Genomic DNA, 24,714 nt, shown 5'->3' with positions numbered 1-24,714 from the left:
ACTCCGGCCTATCACCCTCACCTTGACCTCCTCCCACCTATCGCATTTCCAACGCTCCTTCCCCCAAGTCCCTCCTCCCTACCTTTTATCTTAGCCTGCTGGACACACTTTCCTCATTCCTGAAGAAGGGCTTATGCCCGAAATGTCGATTCTCCTGTTCCTTAGATGCTGCCTGACCTGCTGCGCTTTTCCAGCGACACATTTTCAGCTCTGATCTCCGGCATCTGCAGTCCTCACTTTCTCATCAGTAAAATACTGTCAGGTGACTTGACTTACTCCACAGGGGGGCGACTTAAAGTTGACAGGTGAGAATCTGGACATATGGAATGTTTGTGAGTCATTCCTGTTGAGAAAATGCAATGTTTTGCTGGTATCTCACTGTAATTATTTATACTTTACAATTAAGAAAAGTTCCTAAAGTCAACTTAGCAATTGCTTTTAGATGTTGCAAAGAGTACTTGACAATACCAGTCTCATTAACAGGCATGGCAAGGGTAAGTTCCCCTCCCCCCAATTCTTGGACAATTATTTCCACCAGTAAAAAGGGAGGACTGCAGATTCTGGAAATCAGAGTAGAGTGTGGGGTGCTGGAAAAACACAGGTGGTCAGGCAGCTTCTGAGGAGCAGGAGAATCGACGTTTTGGGCATAAGCCAGTCCCTGAAGAAAGGCCTATGCTCAAAACGTCGAGTCTCCTGCTCCTCAGAAGCCGCCTTACCTGCTGTGTTTTTCCAGCACCTCACTCTCGACAATTATTTCCATCAGTAAGGTTCAGATTTTTCAAAAGTAACCTGGACAAAGAAAGAACCTATGTTTTAAACAGACTTGGCACTGTTTCAGCTGTCTCAAACATTAACAGAACTTTATTCAATCATGGTGTGAGCATCACCAGCTGGACCTGCATTTGCCATCTTTAGTTGCCCCCAAGATGATACGGTCTTTTTGAACTGCTCCAGTCTGTGTGGTGCAGGTAGACTCACGGTGTCATTAAGAGGGAAGGGGATTTAAAGGATTTTGACCCAGTAGCACTGAAGAAACAGCAATATACTTCCAGGTCAGAATGGTTCATTGGCAAAGAACTTGCAGATAGTAACATATCAGCTGCCCTTACCCTTCCAGGTGGCACTGGTCATGGGTTTGGAAGTTGCTGTTTAAAGGTGATTTAGTGAATTTCTGTGATGTGCCTCATAGACAATACAATATTTTACTTGGCTAAAACAAAAAGATTAACTCCTAGAGAGCTGAAACAAGATCTTTAGAACATTCCACTATGTAATGTTGTTCCAACAGAAGGCAATTGAAGAAAAGTCACTGCACGAAACTAAGGTAAAGTTGAGTATTTAAAATCGAGAAAATGGAGGGTTATCAACAAACAGACAGTCGAGTGCGCAGGAACCAGAAGCGCACACAGCCACAGTTCATGCAGATTCGATTTCAGGCAATGTCAGATGCACCAACCTGCTCATGAACTTGTAACGCCGCTGCAGGTAATAGATTTTTCTCCTGGAAGAACAGCAAAAATGAAGCCAGTCGAGAAGAAAACCCGTCGTCAGTTACAGTATGAACTATCAAGGAAGGAAAGGGAGATTGAAGACATAAGCCTGCAAGAGGTAGGAGAAAAGACTAAAAGGAGAGATTAAGAGAGAAAGCGATCAATCACAATACAATTGAAAAAAAGACCAATGAGGAACCGTCAAACCATTTGATTTTTTTAAAAAAGTATTTAAGGGCTGATTCTAGAAATGTTTAAAATTCAGAGAGAGATAGATTTGGACACTTCTTTCTATAGAGGACAGTTTTTTCTGACAAGTGTATAGCGGAGACAAAAACCAGTCTCTTTTGAAGGGGAGCAGAGGATGTTACAGGGCCTTGGGGAATGAGGTCAGTAGGATTAGTTTTGAATTAAATTAAAGCCAAAGCAGGCTTAGATAAGATGGTCCCAATGGTCTCACTGTGCTCGAAGCTTCTTTTGTGATTCAATAGATTTCAAAATAGGAGGATGTCATTCAGCCTACCCTGCCAATGCGTTGTTCAGGTTTATCCTGGATGTAACCACTCCCTTCATCCTATGAATACAGCATCAACTCCATGATAATTCCTCACACTATTGAAGGTTTCAATTTAATTGCTCTTGGTCCCTCTAAGAAGATGATTGAGACTTTGGATTGATTTGGTAGGTTAATGGATATTTCTACAATGCTTCCAACCAAAAGCACTCAATGTTCTTGGAACACAATCAGAACTGGATAGAGGAGATGGATTCTATTTTCAGATTTCCAATTTTTCATGGTGAGACACAGCTAAGATCTTCAACTTAAACGAAAAAGGAAAACATTGCAAAACAATTAGTGCAAAAAAAAACTCAAACTACCAAAGAGGTTGGTGTTTGGTTCATATACCTTTTCCTGAAATGTTAGCAACCCCCTATTGATGTCAACAGGGCTGTATCCCCAACATTGAGTTAACAATCCTGTTTTGCCCATACCCAAAAAATGCAAGCAAAAAGTAAATTTTATTTACCTGAAAGGCATCCGTACGTTCATTAACTCTGCATATCTACAAAGAACTTCCCATGGGGCATGTAACTTCACAAATATGATATCACTGTTTGTTAGTGAGGACTGCAAAATAAAAAATATTAATACAAACATATTAAGGGTTTTTTTAAAAAAAAAACATTTTCATTAAAATATTCACAGCATGTAGGCTTAAATAGAGTCGAGACGTACAGCACAGAAAGATCTTTTTATCCAGCTCATTCATGCCTAAATAGGATATAAATCTAGCCCCATTTGCCAACACTTGGCCCATATCCCTCCAAACCATATTTCCATCCAGATGCCTTTTAAAATGTTATAATTGTACCAGCCTCCACCACTTCCCTCTGGCAGGCGATTCCAAACACGCACCACCCTCTGCATGAAAAGATTGCCACTTAGGTCCCTTTTAAATCTTTCTCTCCTCACCTTAAACCTATGCCTTCTAATTCTGGGCTCCCCTACTTGGAGGGAAGGTCTTGCCTATTCGCCCTATCCATGCCCCTCATGATTTTGTAAACCTCTATAAGGTCACCCCTCAGCTTCTAACCCTCCAAGAAATATAGCTCCAGCCTATTCAGCCTCTCCTAGCTCAAACTCTCCAACCCTGACAACATCCTTGTAAATGATAACCATATGATAAATGTTATCATAAGCAATTCAATTTTAAAGGCACTATGAACTTGCACTCCAAGTTCTTTGTTAAGCAACACTCCCCAGGACCTTACCACGAAACGTATCCCCTCACATTTCTCTACATTAAACTCCATCTGCCACTTCAACGCCCATTGACTCACCTGATCAAGGTCACATGGGACTCGGTTGTAATCTTCTTCGCTGCCCATTACAACTCCAGTATACTCACATCTAAATTATATTTTTAAAAAAATGGCAAAAAGCTGTGGACCCAGCACCAATTCTTGAGGGACATTGCTGATCACAGGCCTCCAGTCTGAAAAACAATCCTCTTATTGGCAAGGCAACTGGTTACCATACCCTTATTAGCTACCTTGAAGACAACTGAATGGCTTGCTGGGCCATTTCAGAGAGAAGTCAACATGGATGTGAAGGTAGAATCACAACAGACCAGACTGGGCAAAGAGGACAGATTTCACTTCATAGAGAACATTGAGCCAGATTGCTTTTAACAACAATCTGATAATAGCTTCATGGTCATCAAGTGCTGACAAGTTTTCTAACAAAATCCAGCTAAGGAGTTTCAACTTCCCCAACTGCTATGATGGAATTTGAACTCATGCCTCTGGGTCATTAGTTGATACCTCTGGATTACTGGGCTTTACAGTAAATGCCCACACTGGGTGATATTCTGATTGCAGTGGGGGCACAAAAATTGGACAGGTGTCCAACACACTAACTCGTCAGTCACCATTCAAACTAATCCCCATAAGCACAGGAGATGGCTGGATACCAAAATCATTGACCATTTGTAACACCGTAATTAAGAGTCAATAGAGTTTGTGAAAACCCATCACTTGATCCCATTATCTCAGTGCCCAAAGCATAACAGGATTGGCATGGGCAGCCCATTTCTTTTCTCATAAAAGCATTTTAAATAGGGGAAAGCATGCAAGGAGAGCGGGGGGGTGCCCTTTGCTTATTGAGGACACCCTCTCCCCTGCCCCAAAACTGAGCATCCCTTCTTTCCTACCCACCTCCCCTTAAAATAGGCAACACCCCTCAATCAATACCACACCCCCGCACCCCCAGGGTTTGTCTTGAACTGTGATCCACAGCCCACCTGCAGTACCAGCAGCAACCACTGTCAAGCTTTGGCACTGTTGCAGTTCTTGGAGGTGCTGGCCTCTGATGAGCAGCTCGACCCTCAGCCCCTCAACTAATGCTGGCTGTTGTATATTATTGCCACTGGGCAGATTTTGTTTATTCACTGGTCTGTGCCTGACTGAATTTCTCTGGTGACTGGGACAAACAGTCTGCACCCTCAGTTACTTTCAGCTCACCAGTTTAGTAACATACACCACCACACAGTTTCTATCACAATGTTCTATAAATCAGTTTATCCCTCAAGAATAGTTTTATTGAAGAGAAATTTCTGTTATAAATGATGGGTTGGAGAAGGTGGGATTGCTTTTCTTGAGGGGAGAAGGCAACTGGGATACTAATCCAGTGTAATTTATTTTATTTCAAAAATATGCATTGGTACATGGACAGTTAATGAAACCACTCAAATCTACACAGTCAAATTAAGTCTTTGATGTTCACCATACTCTATTTACAGACCACCTCTTGGCCTATAGGGGAGGCAACAGAGAGGCCCAATTACTGAATGGGCCCCTCTTCTTCAGCAAAGGAACCTTACACTGTGGTCTTTCCCCACCCGCACATTGGCAGCAGCTGCCTCAAACTTCAGTGCATCCCTCAGCACGTAGTCCTGGACCTCGGAATATGCCAGTCTGCAACACTCTGTTAACTCCTTCAACTGGAAGACGATCAAGTTTCGGGCAGATCAAAGAGTGTCTTTCGGAGTTGATGATCCTCCAGGCATAGTTGATGTTTGTCTCAGTGTGCGTTCCGGGGAATAGACCATGGAGCATAACGTCACATGTCAGAGCTGCTTGGGACAAACCTTGACAAACACCACTGCATTCCTCTCTAGACTTCCTTTGCATAGGCACATTCCAGAAAGCGGAGCGTGATAGTCTCATACCCTCCACAGCCGCTTTGAGGGCAGCGTGCGGTAGCGTGGAGAGTCTGGGCATGCAGAAAAGGGTCTCAGGCAGAGTCCTTCTCGCCACCAGCCAAGCCATGTCTTGGTGCCTGTTAGAAAGTTCTGGCGATGAGGCATTCTACCAAATGATTGACAGTCTGCCCAGCTGCTCGACAGGATCTGCCCCTCCTTTTCCTGAAGGGTCTTAAGGACACATGCTGACCACTTCCTGACAGAAGTGTGGTCAAAATCTTCTTCACAAATTACTCCACAAAGGACAGGTGATACAGAACAGGGACCAACAATTTTAGAGCATTCCGTGGGAGCGAGGCCGGGTCTATCCTTCGCAACACCGGGGACAGGTAGAACCTCAGTATGTAGCGATGCTTGGTGTTTGCCTACTAGGGATCCACACACAGCTTGATGCAGCCACACATGAAGATAGCCATCAGGGTGAGGGTGTGTTTATCCCCCCTTTCTCCAGGTCTTCACACATATTACAACGGATTAGATCAAAGATGGACTAACAATACATTACCGCTAGGCCACCACCTCTGCTTAAAACTGATGCAGGCAAGGGGCTACCACTGTGTTTACTCTAACTAAAAAGTACACCTTCAAGTGTTGAGGGGTTGAGAACAATTGTCAAAAACTAAATTGATAACACTAAAAAAAGCTGTTCAATCTTTCTGTTGCTGATTGGAACTTTCCAATGCTACTTTTCCAAACAAGTTTCATTCCACTTTCACGGTTCAGTCCAGTAACATCAATAGAATGTAACCAATGCTCTTAACTGACACCACCATTAGAACAAGAAAAGCTTCGCTTGTACTAATGGGCTAATCCTTACTCACATGCATTAAATTTTAAACTGTGCTACAATACACGTGAATGCACAGAGTGTAGTAAAACAACTGGTGAGCTGCAGATGTAGATAGCCACATGAAGAAAACTACATTGTAGCTTAAAAAAAAGTGACTTGGCCCAAATAATCATTCAGCAATATATAGCTTCAGTACTTTTGCAATTAGGCACTTTATCATCTTGTACTCATCAAGACAATTTACAAGAAATGTCAATGTAAAGGAAAACAACAATTTGAGCAGGGAATTTGATTTGGTTGACAAGTTGATTCTGATTGGTAGAGGAATTGTCCGTTAACATTTATTTGCAGTCAACGGCCAGACTTTTTGTTAAAGGCAAAGTCTGGCCAGTCAACCAGTTTTTAGAATTTAAACAAACATTGACAGTTAATAGTCGCAGGTTGCAGATCCCAAATTCTAGATGATAAGAAACTGAGACACGAAATGAATAACATAAAATTGCAAAAGCACAGGCAGGTTGCTGGAATGGGAAGACAAGTGACAAATGAAATTTAATGCACAGAAGTTTGAAGAGATTAACTTTGATATGAAGAATGCAGAGAGACAATATAAAATGGAATACAATTTTAGAGGGAGTACAGGAGTAGAAGGAATTAGATATACATATGGATAGATCATGGAGTGTCGCAGGACAGGTTTGGAGAGTGCTAAGTAAAAGCACTTGGTATCCTGGGCTTTGTACTCTGTGCCACTTGTTTAAAGATTCAGAGGGTGTGGTAAACCTTCAGCAAGCTGCAGTGTTGAGTCTACTTTGAGAGACACTCTTTTAGGAAGGATACAGACACAGTAGAGGGTGCAAAACAGGTTCCCAGAAATGAAGTTTCTGATCCGCAGAGCTAGTAATGTAGGAGATTGGGGAGAAGTTGGCACCACTCTTCAAGGAGGAGAGAAAAAGTGAAGACTGCAGTTGCTAGCGAAATGTCAGGGTCAAAAAGGGTGGCACTGGAAGTCAGGCGGCATCAGAGGAGCAGGAAAGTCAATGTTTCAGACAGTGTTTGCATTCAAGAGGGGCCTGGATAGAGCAGAGAGCTACTGCTCCCTATGTTGGAAGGATCAAAAACCTAAGGATATAAAATGAAGGCAAGAGAAATAGCACATGCAGAAAGTGAATGGTTGGGATCCAGAGTGCAAGATGGAGGCAGGTTCAATCCAGGCATTCAAGAGAGAATTGAAATACTAGCTGAAAAAAGAAGTTGCAGGACTACGGCAAAAGCTATGAGTGTTGCACTAACCCACCCCTTCAGGAGAGAGTGAGCACAGACATCATGACTGAATGATGTCCTCCTGTGTGGCAACCATGTTATTACTCTGCGATTGAGAATTTATATTGGGTTGAGTTAAAGGAATTTAAATTTAATCTGGATTAACTGCTGTACTGAATGTTCCAGACAATCTTTCAAGTGAAAGATGCAGGGAGGTTCACATCTTCAAGAACTCTAAAGAAGCAAAAATGAAAATGAGACAATAAAGAGATCAAACTTATGAATTTGGGAGTCCATCTCCCAGATGAGGTCATTATCTTCACGAAAGGTATCGAATCAAATATTTTTCCAAAAATATTTGCCAGGAACTTAGAATCTTAATAATTATTTTCAGCCGCTGTTAACCTTTGTGTCAAAATGGGGACTAGTTAAAACCTAACCTTAGGGATGATAGATTCAGGGGAAGAGATAAATCTGCTAGAGCCTGCCTTGTTGGTGAGAAATAACATTAATTAGTCAAGATTGACCAGTTAGATAAATGCCATTCTTCAAAGTTTAACCTGAGGGAAGGTCAAATAATCTTGTAAATTTCTCGGCTGTTTGGTGATATTTAATGGCTTGAAAGAGGATTTATCTGCCTTTTGTTTGAGAGGATCGATTTTTATTTACATCAACGTTGGAGTATTTGAAGCTCAAGATGTAGTCTCTCAGTAGAGTAGGGATCTACCTTGGTTTTTGGGAATAAGAGCTACTAAAATGGGCAGGGGCCATAGCTTGCTATTAAGATTGTGAAAATTCTACAAATGGAAGTCTCTGGATCACTAGCTCAACAAGTTACCTTGACGCATTGTGTAGGACTATAGGTTAAATTTAATGAAGAAATGACAGCACTTGAAATTCTTAGATGATAAAAAAATGTGATTGTATAACTCATGGGAATGCAATAGGAGGACAAGACAAACCTCTCTCCTAGACAACAGCAGGATCTCCACAGAATACATCTTAGTAGCTTGGCTCAGTTGGTAACAACTAGGTCCCAGACTCAGACATTACATTTTTTCTTTCATGGTAGTGGAGGCTGGCTCATCCTTACCTGTCCTGGAGAAGGTGGAGATGAGCTGCCTTCCTGAACTGGTAGTAGTGGGAACACCAATGTTGTCAGGGAAGGAGTTACAGAATTTTGACCCTGCAATGCTGAATGAACAACGTTTCCAAGTCAGAAAGTGAGCAGCTTGGAGGGGAACTTGCAAGTAATGGTATGCCAATGTATCTGATGCCCCTGACTTCTAGATGGTAGAGGTCACAAGTCAGACAAAAAAGGCTTGCCAAGTTGCTGCAGTTCCTGACATAAACACTCTGCCACTGCACAGTAGTTGTGAAAGGTGTGATCTTTTTCAGGTGGTTGATGGGATGCCAGTTAAGTGAACTGCTGTGTACTAGATGGTGTTGACTAGGTGTTTGGATGAGTGAAGATCCAACAACAAGTGCAGAGTATTCCATCGCATTCCTGCTTTGTGGATGGTGAACAGTTTGGAGAGTCAGGTGGTGAGTTACTTGCTGCAGAATTCCTAGCTTTGAGCTGCTCTTGTAGACATTATTGCTGGTCAAGGGGTTTCAGTTAGCTCAGTTTGCTGGACAGCTCATTTGCAATGCTAGTTTGTGGGAATCCTCAGGTTAAATCACCAGTTGCCCTTCTCTGTAATGAGAGTGCAGCCCTGTCATCCTCTGGGACTGTAGCAACTTTAATGGCTAGTCTAGTTCAGTTTCAATGAATATGGACTTGGGGGTTTCAGCATGGCAGTGCTGAATAATGTGAGGAGGTAGATGGTCTCTCGTCAGAGATAGTCATAGCCTGACATTTCTGGGGCACAGATGTTACTTGCCACATTTGCTTTTATTGTTAAAACTCACTTAATCCCAAAGATGATTTTACATTTCCGCATGTGATATCTCTCTCCCTGGAGGAGATCTGGAAGTATTTCACAATGATTCTTTTTGATGTAAAGTTAATAAGGTGACCAATGCTGTAACCAACATAATAACAAAGAGGCAAGAATTTGCCAAGCTGCTTTCTTTTTTAAAGTTGGGTTTAATGTAGGGACATTTGACAGGGAGACCTGGCTGCTGTCCTTTGAAGTGATGCTACATGATATTTTTATATTTGCCTTAAGACAGACAAGCTTCCAGTTAATTCCTCATCTCATACAATGGCTTCTCTGACAATGTAGCACTTCCCCCATCCAAGGCATTCTAGTTCTGTATCGAGACTTGATCCCAGAAACTCAGCCTGACTTTTCCAAAGCAGTTTTCAGAGACAACCACTATCGTCTAGAAGGACAAGGGCAACAACTGCATGGGAACAGCAGCTACGGGTCATTTAAAACACAGATTTGCAACCATATCACCGTTCCGTCAGTTCACCGAATCAAAAGCCTGAAACTCCCTCCCCGAGATGACTCTAGATGTGCTTACACCACATGGAATTTAGCAGTTCAGGAAGGCAGCTCAACAGAGAAGTAAGGATAGGCAATAAAAACAGATCCTGCCAATAATATTCACCTCCTAACAAGGAATTTTAAAAACCAACTTGGTTGGTTTGATTCACAACTGAAATCAGCCTCCTGAGGCACTGGGAGATCTTCAAAAGTCTTCCCATCATCGTAAACATTCACATTAAAAAAGTAAATATTTAATTCAATAATCTTCAAATTCTAAAGAAAACTCTGGCTGAAGCATTGTGCCCTTTGTAGGGAAGGATTTACTATAATAAAACACAGTCATTTTCTGTTGCAGAGTGTTTTTCAATGGTTAAGTGCAGGCAATTATAGGATGCAGCTTTCACCATTTCACACTCAACTAAAGAGAATCATTAGGAAGAAAATTGTCCCCATCATTACCAGAGTTACTTTCTTTCATTAATTCTTCTCCATTATTCTGGAGAAGTGGCTAATTAGCTCATTGGAATCTCATTTGTCACAAACAAGGAACAAATAGGAAAGAAAAAAAAAACAAATATTTTCATAGATGGTTCAAGTCTGGAAAGTATTGCCATAGTGGTTATGGAGGCAGGTTTAATGGAGGCATTCCATTAGAAGATAGTGATTTAAAATGGAAACTAATGTGCGAGGATTGGGGAAAGGCAGGAGAGCAAACACCAACTCCTCATGCTCATTTGAGACCTAATGCAGACACAATGGGCTAAAAAGTCTCCTTCCAGATTTCTGAGATTCTGAGAGTAGGCTTTTCAGTCCATCAAGCTTGTTCCATCTTTGATAGGATCAGGGCTGACCCAATGTAATCTCAAAAATATATTCTGGCGACCCATGTTAACCTTTCATAGAATCCCTACAGTGTAGAAACAGGCTATTTCACGCAACTAGTCTACACTGACCCACCCAAAAAGTAATCCAATCAGACCCATTCCCCTATTACTCTACATTTACCCCTGACCTAACCCAAACATTCCTGAAAACTATGGGGCAATTTAGCATGACTAGTTCACCTAACCCGCACATCTTTGGATTGTGGAAGGAAACCCAAGCACCCGGAAGGAACCCACGCAGACATGGGCACAACAGCAAACTTCACACAGACAACCCAAGGCTGGAATCGAACCTGGGTCCCTGGCGCTGTGGGGCAGCAGTGCTAACCGCTGAGCTGCCCTGGCTGAAAGAATCTATCCCTGCCTTAAAAAATATTCAACGCCTCTGCTTCTACCACCTTCCCCGTCGCCCACAAGAGTTCCAAAGGTTTGTGACCCTCAATTTTTCCTCACCGAGAGAGCAATCCAAGACTGTTGAACAATGACCCCTAATTCTAGATTTTCCCAGAAAAGGAAACATCTTTCCCACACTTGGTCTGTCAAAATCCGTCAGGTTCTCAGATTTAAACTCCAGCAGAAACACGCCTAGCCTATCCAACCTGTCCCCATAAGACGGCTGACCCATTTTATTGGAGTCATTCTTTAAATAAAAAGGTACCTAATTCTTAACAGCACAATACATAGCGCTGATGCGGTCTCACCCATGCCCTGTATAAATAGAGCAAAGTTTTGGATTTAATTCCCGTCACAAATATTTTATCAAATAAAAATAGAAACTGGTGAAACTCCATTCTGGCAGCATCCGTGGGTAGAAAGTAAACATTTTGCGTCCGATGGCCTCAAATTTCAAATATAAAATGTTGATCTTACTTTTCATGCACCTTCTCTGCAACTGCAACTTGGCATTCCTTGCTCTGTTCAATACCCTATGATTTTTGTATGTTATGATCTGCCTGTACTGCCAAAACAATTTTTCACTGTACTTTAGGTACACATGATAACAATCAAATCAAAATCTTCAGAACCAATTAGCAGCTAGAAAACAGTGAAATTACTGAAGATGGGGAAAACAAAAGTGGACAGGTGGAGACACAGCACACAAGTGAAAGGGAGAACCAGAGCAGTTGAGTGAGGGAGACGTGAAAGGGATAGCCAGACAAGGGAATTAGTGATGGTAAGTCAGGACAGCAGAAAAGCTGAATCAGTGATAACATGGGCTGGGAATAGGGGAGAATGGGTTGCTTTCAGCATAGCTATTGCACAGCAAAACAGAACCAGGTGCAGGGTGGATACAGTAAGTGGAAGGATGGATTCAGGCTCAAAAGTTATCCGCCACAATGTCGAGTGCTCATGGCTGCACCATCCCCAAGTGGGGAAGGAGGTGCTGTTCTTTCAACTTACACTGAGGCTCACTGGAACACTGCAGGAGGCCGGTGACAGAAATGTTGGTGTGGGAACACAGTGGTGTGTTGAAGTGACAGGCAACTGGGAGCTCCGGGTCATTTTGAAACTGACAGAACAAAAAAAGATGTTCTGCAAAGCAGTCACCAAGCCTGTGAGTTTCATCTCCCCAGTGTAGAGGAGACGACATTGTGAGCAGCAAATACAATAGACCAGATTGAAGTTCAGGTAAATTACTGCTTCGCCTGGAAAGTGAGCTCTTTGGATCGGAGAGGAATAAGTAGTAAACTGGACACATGTTGCATCTTCTGCGATTGCATAGGAAGGTGGGAATGTGGAGTGGTATTAGAAGTGGACCAAGGTATTCTGTAAGGAACAGTCCCTATGGAAGGTCGACAAGGGAGGGGAGGGGAATGTTCGTTTGATGGTGGCATCCCACTGGAGGTAGCAGTAATGGCAACTAATGATCCTACAGATGTGGAGGCCAGTGGGATGGTAGGCAAGAACGAGGGACCCGATCGCTGTGTGGCAGGTAAGAGAAGGGGTAAGGGCTAAAATATGGGAAAAGGGTCAGACTCACTGGGGTCCCTGTCAACCACAGTGCTGGGGTATCCTCAATTGAAGAAGGTGGACATTTTGGAAGTTCCTTTATCAAAGTTGGCATCACCAGAACATAGATCATTATAGCACAGTACAGGCCCTTCAGCCCTCAATGTTGAGCCACCCTGTCATACTAATCTGAAGCCCATCCCATCTACACTATTCCATGTCCATCAATATGCCTGACCAATGACGACTTCAATGCACTTAAACTTAGCAAATCTACTACTGTTGCAGGCAAAGCATTCCATACCCTTATTACATCTGTCTTATACCTATCTCCCCTCACTTTAAAGTGGTGTCCCCTCATGTTTGCCGTTCCCATACTTGGAAAAAGGTGCTCCCTGTCCACCCTATCTAACCCTCTGATTATCTTGAATGTGAAGGAGGAGGAATTGGGAGAATGGAAGAGACTCTGAGGGAAGCAGGATGTGAGGATGCATAGTTAGGGTAATAGAGTCAGTGGGTTTGTAGTGGATACTGGTGGCCAGCCTATCCCCAGAAATGGCAAAGAGATGATGTCGAGGAAGGGAAGGGAATAGTCAGAGATGGACCAGGTGATGGTAAGAGCGGAGTGGAAATTGGAAACAAAGTAGATAAAAAACACTTCTCCAATCCTGGAAGAGAGGGAGAAGCAGCAGTGATGTTGCTGATATTCCAGAGAAATAGTTGTGGTTGAGAGCCAAAGTAGGAGTGGGACAAAGAATGTTCCGTGTACTCCACAAAGAGACAGACTTAACCAGAGCCCATGCGGGTACCCGTGGTCACCCCTTTAACTCTTCACCTTCTTCAGCTCTGAAGAAATTGTTCAGAGGGAGGATGAGCTCGGCCAGGTAGAGGAGAGTGGTGTCTGATGGGGACAGGTCAGCCCTTTTATCCCCCAGGAAGAGGCAGAGTGCCCAGAGACCATCCGGATGGATGTGTAAAAGGATTGCATGGTTAAAAAAAAAAAAAAAGGGTGATGGCTGGGCGTTGCCAACTGGAAATTCTGAAACTGACAAAGCATAAGAATTGTGAATTTAAGTGAAAAGGGACTCAGAAGGCTCAACACTGGCCTGTTTACTTCCTCCCTCCTCACCAGAGGCCTAGACACACCTTCCATGCAAAGCAGTGATCTACCTGCGCTTCATTCGATTAATCTACTGTATTCACTGCTCAATGTGAGCTGCTCTCCACTGGGGAGACAAAGTGTAGACTGGACAACGACTTTGCAGAACATCCAATTCTGCTCTGAAAAATGATCCTGAGCTTCCAGTTCCCTGGCCAACATCTGTCCCAGGCTTGCTGCCGTACTCCAGCGAATCTCAGCACGTGCTGGAAGAACACCACCTCACGTTCTGGTTGGGGACACTGCAGCTTTCAGGACTCGACATCATCATGATCAACAATTTCAGGGCCTGAGTACTTTCTCCCATGTCCATATTCCAACTCCCACCAGGCCTTGTCATCACATGGGCTGCTGCCACAAACTCAGCCACTAATTTGCAACCTCAATTTCTCAGGTATTTTGTCTGTCCAATCTTCTGAACTGCCACCAGTCTTTAGCACAATAAAGAAACTCAGCAGGTCTAGCAGCAACTGTTGAGACAGGAGCAGAGTTAATGTTTGGAGTCCAATGACTTCTTTAAAGCAGCCAAATTTTCTTATTCATTGGTATGTATCTATTCTATAATACGGTCTTAAATGGCTATCACTGCATATCTATGAACCTAAACTTAAACTCAAATTTTCAAGTTTACTTTAGCCAATTGTATTTTCATAGTCATCATAATTCTCTAAATTTAAAATATTGTCCTTGACCCACCCCTCTCTCCTTTGAGCCGAATACAAAATGCAATCATTTGATAGTTATTCGCTACCTAAGAGTGCCTTCACTATGAACTCATTATTTAATCCCACCTCATTGCTTAATACCAGGTCTAGTCATAGCCTGCTCTCTGGTCAGCTCCAATACATAATATTCTAAGAAGAGAGAGTCAATTACCTCTTCATCTAGGTTAATCTTGCAAAGCTAACTTTTCCAGTCTAACCATAAATTAAAATCCCCATGACTATGGTCATGTTTTTTCTGCCAAGGTCATAATTTCTCCCTTTGTGCTCTGTGGCTACTCTCGGAGTCTACACAACACTTCCACAAAAGGAAATTCCACCACTTCTTGCTTTTGCCATTTCTTATCCCCACCCAAACTGTGCCCACATCCTGGTTTACTGAACACAGGTCGCCTCTCTTTATTGCATCACAACCATTAACTCAGATCTATCTTTCTGCTTTTTTCTCATTTCCTGTTCTTCCTAAATGCCCTGCTTCAGATATAGTTTTAAAATGTTGCTTTTTAATATTTTAATGTAATTTGTCCTTTTTTCCCCCATGGATATGGACAATACTGTCAAGGGCAAGAGAGACATACTGACAGAGAGAAAGACAGACACACAGAATGCAACATCACCGGTATGTTTCATGGTATGACCATTGCTGAATGCCCCAATATCAACATTAGCATTGACCAGCCATATAAATTCTATGGCTTCAAGAGCAAGCCAGAAGTGGAATTGTGCAATGAGTCGCCCATCACTGGTCACCCCAGTGCCTGTCCACAATCTATAAAACAAAAAAGGTACAAGTCAGGAATATATAGAATACTCCCCAGTTGACTGGATGAGTGCAGCCCTAACACGACCCAAGCAGCAGCAAGACAAAGCAGTCTAGATTGAACATGATTATGGTACCAGTCTAGACTCCCTTCACCTCAAATGGCAGCAGTGGGCTCATCCACAAACTGCAGTGCAGTAACTCACCAAGGCTCCTTCAACAGCAAACTAACAGGAAATCTTTACTACCCAGAAGACAAGGACAGCAGATACATGGGAACACTGCCATCCGCAACTTCCCTTCCGAGTCACTCACCAAACTGACTTGGAAATATATCACTTATTCCTTCAGTGTTGCTGCATCAATATCCAGGAACTCCCTCCCTAATGACACTGTGGGTGTATCCACACCAAAAGAATTGCAATGGTTCAAGAAGCTAGCTCACCACCACCACCACCTTCTCCAGGCCAGTTCGAAATGGACTGGCCAATCTCGAACAAAAATAAAAGTTATATGTTTGTGAGTGGATTGCTAGTTGGCCATTCCAGGAAAGGCAGGCAGATATCCTTTCCTAAAAAGGGCATTAGTTAGGCAAGTTTTCTGGAGCTAGAAACAGGCAAGAGCTATAATCCCAGTATTGTTTTATTTCCACTCCCCCCTCCTCAGTGTGAGGGCATGTGTTAAGTGGAAGCTAATTAGGTGTGAGAACTCAACATTACTGCAACTGATGGATAGGTGGGCAGAGCGAATTCCTATAGTCCAACTCCAAAAGGGATCCAGTAAGCAGTGTTTTTTTATTAAATAAAAAGATCTTTTTGTTGCAGGGTCCAGAAAGAGTTAATATTTTGAAATGAAGGCACTGATTCTCGAGGTGCTTCAGTTTAAAGTATACAAGACATGGTGTCATTTGCAAGTTTACTGGTTTTCCCATCAGGGAGGATGTGTTACATTTGTCGGCGGGGGGGGGGGGGGGGCCTAGGAGAGTCTCTTGGCTCTGAGGTCATTCCTTAGTACCCTACTCACACCTGACTGCCCCAGACTGGAGGACTTAGAGGTGATCCCTAGCTCTGTGCATCACACTACCACCTTAGCAAGCAGACTGCCATGATTCCCTGTTTGGGAAACTAACAGCACTCTTGCCTGCTCAGGGAGATGGTAACCCAAGGCCTTATTTATCTTTGTTCTTACATAGCCATTAATTGACCACAAAGATTTTAACTTTCTGCCAAGTCAACAAAGTCACCAATAGACCTTCTCATACAGCATTTTAACTGGAGACGAGCGACAAGATGGAGGCAAGTTTCTTTTCAGGTCAAACTCTACAATGTTGTTGACGACATGACATTAAGAAACCCATTTTAAGTTGTAAGTGAGCCGAAGTACCAGCTTGTTTAAAAGATCCTGGGAAAAGACAATGAAAACAGCAGAGCGAATGCAGAAATTTGCTGAAAACCAGCAGAGTACAGCAGTACCCGTTGAACAAGTGTGGAAACAGGGGTGACCTTTCACTGAAGTTTCAGTATCTAAGATTATCGCTGGGGTAAAAAGGTTAAATCTTTTTCCTTCTGATATCTGTAAAAAGACCATTTCAAAAAATTGTCTGTTTAACAGTTGTATTTTCCCTTCAAAGTTTATTGGGATCAGAAGTTAATTGGCAGCCTCTTGTGAATATGCTCAGTGACTGATCACGATCATAACTAAAATGGTAAATATAAAACAATCTTTAAAGCCAAGTTTCATTTATTGCTCTGACTTGTTCAGTGTTACCATTATTTATGCTGTCAGCTGAAGGTATCTCCAGGATAAAAGGAAAAAAGGTATATGCAAGTTGGACTTTTGGAACAAATCTAAACTGACTCCAGTGCAGTACTGAGAGAGTGCTACATCGTCAAAAGGTGCCATCTTTCAAGTTGACAATAAACTGAATGCTCTATCACGTGAGCAGAAGAGATGATCACATGGCAACCTTCTGAATTGTCATCAGGGTGGACTGAAATTTAAAAAACAAAGAAAAAGTGTGGAAATCTAAGACTCAGAGGATCTGTGGAAATCAATGATGAAAGGACATTGACGTGTTAACTGCCTCTCTCCCTCTCTGAACAGGTGTTGCTGGCTGTGTTTTATCAGCATTTTCTGATATTACTTCAGAATTCTAACATCTGCATTATTTCACTTTCACATCACTAATGGAGTTCTGGTCTCCAAAAACATTTATCCCTCCAGTCACATCACTCAAAAAAGCAGATGGCCTGGTTATTTATTTCATTGCCAGTTATGGGATTTTGGAGCTCAATTTATTTGTTGACTTGGCAGACTGGAGGGGTGTGGGGTCTACTGGGAAGAAAGCCAAGTTAATGGGAGTTTATTACCTGTTGACAATCATTACAAATTTCCAAATGCTTTGCGAGGTATCTTTAGAAAATCAAAATTAAATGCGAGGAAAATTGCAGACTCATTTATATAATACTGCACTGTTGGCAGCATTTTATTTTTCATTACCTGACTGTAGTGAGAGATATTAGCTTTCCCAGCTGTGTGGGGGGTATAATGATTCTCATGAGAATTGTTGTTGTGGTAGAATGGTATCAATGTAAATTGGACTGAAGCCAGTGACCAAACTCAAGCTTCCGGAACAGACACTACAGCTATAACAGTTCCACAAATCGAAACACTACACCATTGCACTGTGCATTCCTCTCATGGCTAGCGGTAAAATTAAAAGTTTGATTTGACAGAATTTACCAAAACACATTGCCGACTGAAGCGGTCACACCCCAGTTCTTTTCACGCATCTTCTATTAGTCCTTTCCAAATTCACAATCAATAACCTTTTAAAAAGAATATTAGCTATTCCTCAATAGTGTAAAGGTATCTATGATCCATTCTCAAGATGCACTGCAATAACCCACCAAGGCTCTTTCAAGAACATCTTCCAAACCAGTGACTTGTACCATCTAGAAGGAGGACAGTGTATTTGATACACTGGAACATTACCATCTGCAAGCTGGCCCCTCAGTTACACACCAACCGGATTTCGAAAGATATAGTTTCTACAGTACCTCTACACCAAAATGATGCAACTTCCTTCTTAACAGTATCATAGGTCTATGTACAGCCCTCAGACTGTCGAGGTTCAAAACAGTGCTCACTATTATTGTTACAGACCAAACCGCTGAAAACGATAAGGTAGCAGCCCAGACCCTAACTTTGCTAGTTGTTTTAAGCAGGTGTAAAGTAGATATTCCAGGAGAAATGCAGCTGGTCAAACTAGTTTATTTACAAGATTACTGAATGAAACAAAACAACAGTAAACAGAATACCAAATAACCTAATCTCTCCGAAAACCCAACAGATCATCCCAACTTACTGATGCTACTCCAAATATTTGCAACAATCCCCATTAAGCACCCCTTGGCAAAAAAGGTAAAAAAAACAAACAAACACAGGGTGTTACAGGATAGAAGTCAGACAGGGAGAGTACCAGTCTGGACCTGCAACTTTGGATCCAGCAGCTTTGTTCCCCCCATACTACTGTTAAAAACCAAACCAGAGAAAAGCTGAGCTGGGAGAACTGGCCACTCACCTTTCATTGTACAAGTGTTCTCTTTTTTTTAAAAGAGCTTGAAAATCTTCAGCCGGAGGCAATATCTGTTAGCTATTAGGTTTGGCCCTAAAACCTTTCAGCCCCATACTTTTCAGAGTCAGTGTCATTTACAACCTCTCTGAAGAAAAAAAAGCCAAGGACAGCATAACTTTGTTAAAGGAGCAGCTTTGTCACACTACTGTCTAATTTACATTTGCAAAGGCATCGAGAACAAATGCTGGCACTGCCTAGGGCACCCACATCCCAAGAGCAAGTTTAAGATGAGCTATTTTGCCATTCATTAAAAGCCTGCCTCATTCAGTTTTCATGAAAAGAAATAGAACAATCCACACCCACCCAAACTGGTTTTGTTTTGCTATTCAATAAATCATGGCTGACCAATTTTTCTGTTCACTCCCCACAGTCATTGCAAGTAGTCAAAATGGTCTATCCCCATTTTAAAGGGATTTTATGGTGGACTATCCACAATTCTCCAGAGGCAGGGAATTCCAATCAAAGTCCTTTAAGTGAATCCTAAACAATTAGCTCATTATTCAAAGTCATCTCTAAACTCCCAACCAAGAGAAACAAAATCATGGGGAGGTAGTAGTGTAGTGACAATGTCACTGGGTTAACAATCCAGAAACTCAGGCTAAGTGATCTAGGTTTGAATCTCACTAGATGGTGAAATTTTAATTCCAGTTTCTTTAAGTGGAATTCAAAAAGGTTAACATAAACAGTGACCATGAAACCATATCAATTGTCACAAAAACCCCCATCTGACCTACATGTGACTCCAGACCCACAGCATTGTAGTCGACTTGCAAACACCCTCTGGGTAATTAATGCTGGGCCTAGCCATTGATGCCCACATTCATCAACAAAAAGGCCTTACATAGTCAAGTCCCTTAATTTATTTTTAAAAAGCAGTGTTTTTGATCGGTATGTGATACAATACCAGATATTTTGCATCAATGTCCAAAAATCAATATTAAATCCCACCCATACACTGAGGAATGATCAGACGGAAGTGTGGAAAAGGAGCCATTGATTCCATCTCTCTCAAATACAAGAACAGCTACCAACTTCATGGTGGTTGTTAATCTTTGGGCACAAGCTGATTTCTCATATCGAATGTGACACCCCAGTGTTCAGAGGAAGACTGACAGATTGTTCTCAGGAGGGCTACAGGCAAATTCCATTCCCAATAGTGTTTGGGACAGTGTCCACATGGAGATGTAGGCAACAATCAACCAAAGCCATTTGGCATGAAGGCAGTTGGCAATGCCCAAAGAAATGATCCACAAGGTCAACGTGCAGGGGTCTGGCTGGTTTCTGAGAAGCAGAATTTATTTGGCTTGAACATGAAAATCAATCCTTGTCCTTCCGGTTGTAATACTCATGGTGTGCAGGTACAACTTGTAATTTGGTCAATTAGCCAAAGCAACTGCTTGTTTACTGTTTGCAAAGCTCAAATAATCCTCAATGCTGGCACTCAATTTGACACACTGCTGTTTGTAATCACCTCCGAGGGGTTCTCAATGGTATTCTCCCCACCTGACCACTAAGGTATTTGCCAACACGACCAAGTGGTGATGTTGGATAAAGGCTGTTTAGTTCGCTACCGCCACCGTACTAGCGATTAATAGAGGGCATATCACCATCGAGGCATCTACACAGAGACACCGTTCTCATAACAAAGGAGGTTGACTGCATGATAGTAATAAGTACTCTTTTTAAAAAAAAAATTATTCACAAGATTTGGGCATCACTGGCTGGGCCAGCATTTATTGCCCATCCCTAATTGCCCAGAGGGTAGTTAAAAGTTAAACACATTACTGTAGGTCTGAAGTCACATGGAGGTCAGACCAGGGAAGGATGGCAGTTTCCTTCCAAGGACATTTGTGAACCAGATGGGCTTTTCCCAACAATCAACATGGTCATCATTAAACTCCTAATTCCAGACTGATCGAATTCCAATTCCACCATCTGCTGTGGTGGGATCCAGACTCAGGCCCCCAAAATATTACCTTGGTCTTTAACAGGCCAGGAGAAAGCAAGAACTGCAGATGCTGGAGATCAGAGTCATGCATGTGGTGCTAGAAAAGCAGCCGGTCTGGCAGCATCCAAGGAGCAGGAATGCTGATGAAGGACATGCCCAGAAAGTTGATTCTCCTGCTCCAGATACTGCCTGACCGGCTGTGCTTTTTCCAGCACCGCACTCTCGTCTCTAACAGGATAGCAACAATACCACTAGGCTCCCACATTCCCTAAAGACTGTGACAAGAGGAACACGCTGATAAATCCAATCCACTTCTCTACTGGCAATGCCATTGGTATAAGGGGTGTTGCTCCAAACACCTAAAACGACCAGTTGTTTCTTTGGGCTATGATCTGAAATAGGGTGAAATTTTATACCAAGCTTCTGATTAACTGAAATCATTAATTAGCAATAAAACTTATTCTCAAAACAAATAGCAAACACTGGTCAACAATATCGAAGCCATGATCAAGTGATATTACCTCAATTCTAAGCACAGACACACAAAGACAGTGACAGTCTCTGTGGATATGATTTTTAAAACGGGGAGAATGCTGGAGGAGAGAGTCTGGAAACAAAGGAATTAGTATGCTGACTTCTCAGTCTACTGGAGTTTCTGTCTACAAAAACAAATTGCTGTCAATATAGATTGATGGAAGATGCTCATTTCTGATTGATTTCAGTCTGGAACCATGTTTTGGAGACTGGTCACAGTCCAATATTTCAGGTTTTAATATAGCCAGAAATACTGATATTTGGAATTTTCAGGATTCTCTACTGCCAAAAGAATGTCAGGAGAAAACAAAAGACTTCCAGCCTTCCCTACATGTTTTCCAATGGAGAACTCTTTCCTAATGGGTGTGTTGTGTTCTACGGTGCAGAAGCTTTTACAGATATGACCACCAGAATGTCTGCAACTTTGAAACGGTCTTATTTCTGCACATCTTCTGGACGTGAAATGTAGCTTTTTCTTCTCAATGCCTGGATATTGTCTCTGTCTGTGAGGCCTTGCTGCCCTGCAGCACTGACCACACTTTATAAAAAGCAAACAGACTTGGTTGCTCTTAAGGGAGGTTGATCCTCTCTCAGGATCTGTCGAGGAATCCTTATTTCTGCTTCTAGCTTTATTTGAACATATTTCTCCTTAGTTTTTTTTCTTGGACTGTTAGAAATCAATAAGAATTCCAACAATTTTGTCAGAGAGGCAGTGGGACAGTTTTTTTTGGTGGAGGTGTAGGATTCCATTTGATTCAACCAAAACAAAAGCCATTGCTGGGCAGTTTCACTTTACAAACAAAGGACTCCTGGTACTAGTTTAAAAGAATTGAATCTAGCTTCTATAAAATTACTCGTGTGACCAGTGAGTGACCACACTTTTGCTTCAAGTTGTGATTTTTTTTTTTAAAATGGGTTATTTTCTAAACCAAAAAACAGTTTTGACTACATTTTCCAATTTATAATTCAAACTTTGGGCTGTAGGAGGAAAGCAGAGAACACCAGTGGAAATCCTTGCATATACAGCGAGTTTGTCTGTGTGGTGTTTGCAGACAGACACCCAAAGGTGGAACCAAACCCAGGCCCCTGGTGTAGAGGCAGTGTGAACCACTGCACCACTACAGACAAGGAATATAATGGAGGCAACAAACTCTTTTTCCAGCTCTTCTTTCCAAAAGAAAGCAATTTGAGGCAGGGTCAATTGAAAACTTTAGTGAAGTTATAGTGAGTCTTAGAAATAAAGCAGATTGATGGGTTGAGATACAAATCCGCCATGTCTAATTACAGACAGAACATGCTCAAGGGGTTGAATGACCTCCCTATTCCTATTCAAATAATGCAATTATTTCAATTTTTACTCTAAACTCAAAATTTAAAGACATATTAAACAAAAAACAAAAGTACTTTATCAACCTCAGGATTGTTCTTAAAAAGATCCCATAGACTATATCTAAACTTTCATCACTCAACCTGGAAAAGATCAGGCTCTGGAATCTTCCCAAGAGGCTGCTAAATGCAAATTGATTCTAAGCAAATAATTATTCTTTTCAAAAAAGTCTAAACATGATCAGACTTACCTCTTTCTCAATGTTCAATCCTTCAGCTCTCAGGTTTCTCTCAAACACTTCCCGTTTCTCTGCTTGTGCATTAGATTTTCTGTAAACAAGGATGTAATCTATCCGGCATTTCCCATCCCTGAAGAACAGGCCATTTCCTTTATTTCTATCAGCAGCTTCCTAAAAAGAGGAATAAAGCAGATATCTACATAATGCCTTGTAGCATAGGAACCATTCAACATATTGCTACTTGGAACATCTATCCATTTAGCCCCCAACCTACCCACCCTCTACAACACAGCAAATCTGCCAGTCCAATTTTCAAGTTACTATTGAATCAGATTTCACTGTCCTTTGAGGTAGAACGTTCCAGATGACAACTCACTAACCTGACAAGATTCCACCTTCTTTTTGACTTCTTTACATTTACTTTAAATCCTTATTTGTTGATTACCAACCCTTCTGCCAGCAGACTAGGATGAAAGCTTTCCCCGATTTTTTAACATCTCTATCAGCTCTCTCTGCTAACCTCTCAAGGAGAGCTCTCTAGAGCTGAAGTACCTCAACAACTCCTAGAACATTTCTATCAAACCTCCTTTGCACCCTCAATGCATCCACACCCTTTATAGGTGAAGTATACATCAGATAAAAAGTTGGAAACTAAAATTATTTTATCACTTGTTTATTAAACCTTTGGAATTTTAAAAAGACAGCTGGTAAACCTTGAATAGCAGAGGGAGAGAGAAATTATTTCGACTGGTAGGCATGCAAATGAAGGATAGACAGTCTGTTTGGTAAAAGAATCACGGGGAAGAGAATATTTTCTCCTCCACAGTGCGATCGCAAAGCTATCTGCAGCAGTGCAGAGAGCTATCTGCAGATTTGTCTTTAGCTACAGAATTCCCTTCACCTTGAACTCCAGCAGTGAATGATAGACTGCAGAGATGTTTATGCAACATACACAGCTACCCCATCATCCAGCCAAGAGATGACAATGTCCAGCTGCATTTGAGGTTTTTAAATATCATGGGTTTTTTTAAAATAAACTAGTGTCTTGTGCTTATGAAGATAACAAGAAATGTTCGAGTTGGAGTGGAAGAAATGAACATTTTTTGGACCTTGGGCATAGTTAAAAAATTCCCTTCCGGTAACATCTCTAGCCGATCCTCAGGAGCCCTGTTGCTCGCCGGTACAGCCATGTTTCACATTATCTTGCACCCACGAATCCTTAAACCTGCCAAAATGTAATGCGGTCAATTGAGGAACAATTTACTGTAGATGCTGGAATCTGTACAGAAAACAACAAATGCTGGAAATCACTGAAGATCAGGCAGAATCCTTGGAAAAAGAGCAAGCTAACATCGAGTCTAGATGACTCTTCAGAGCTGACATGAAGTGTCAATTTCAGACTACCTTGAGGACTCCTGCATTGTACAGCCCTTGACAGTGCTAACCACATCTATTTCACAGAGAACAATCAAAGGGACATCTATTTCCCCAGAGTTAGAGTCCAACCTAGGCTCCAAAGTCTAGCAGCCAGTGTTGAACCCATTGCATCATCTCGGTCCCGACTCTCACTTAACGATGGTTACTCGTTTTTTAAAGTAGATGGCAGCTCTGTTGCATCCAATTCCCAAAATAAATTGGCCTATACACATTATTTGTCAAATTTCAGTCTCAATGGGTTTCGTGGCAGAAAACCAAGACAAAAATCCATTGTTACAAACAGAGGATAGAAAAGTTCCACCACATTTTAAGCAGACTTCCTAATTCATAATGAGATTTGATGAATTGAATGGAAATTTGAAAGCTATGCCAA

At 41.9% G+C, this 24,714-nt stretch overlaps 1 protein-coding gene across 4 annotated transcripts in view; it reads right to left on the bottom strand.

Moving 5' to 3' along the window:
- LOC122559777 (anoctamin-4) overlaps positions 1-24,714 on the bottom strand; it is a 196,160-nt gene that overhangs the window by 59,346 nt on the left and 112,100 nt on the right. For 3 of the 4 annotated variants that reach the window (XM_043709787.1, XM_043709786.1, XM_043709788.1), the window contains 3 exons: positions 22,917-23,075; positions 2,519-2,619; positions 1,457-1,501 (listed from right to left, as the gene is read on the bottom strand). In XM_043709787.1, the coding sequence (XP_043565722.1) occupies positions 1,457-1,501; positions 2,519-2,619; positions 22,917-23,075 (305 nt within the window). The remainder of the gene's footprint in view (positions 1-1,456; positions 1,502-2,518; positions 2,620-22,916; positions 23,076-24,714) is intronic. The other variant, XM_043709785.1, reaches the window with a different exon arrangement.

Source organism: Chiloscyllium plagiosum, chromosome 19 (genome assembly GCF_004010195.1).
Source record: "Chiloscyllium plagiosum isolate BGI_BamShark_2017 chromosome 19, ASM401019v2, whole genome shotgun sequence".
Classification (NCBI taxonomy): domain Eukaryota; kingdom Metazoa; phylum Chordata; class Chondrichthyes; order Orectolobiformes; family Hemiscylliidae; genus Chiloscyllium; species Chiloscyllium plagiosum.
This window is presented reverse-complemented; position numbering and strand designations above follow the sequence as displayed.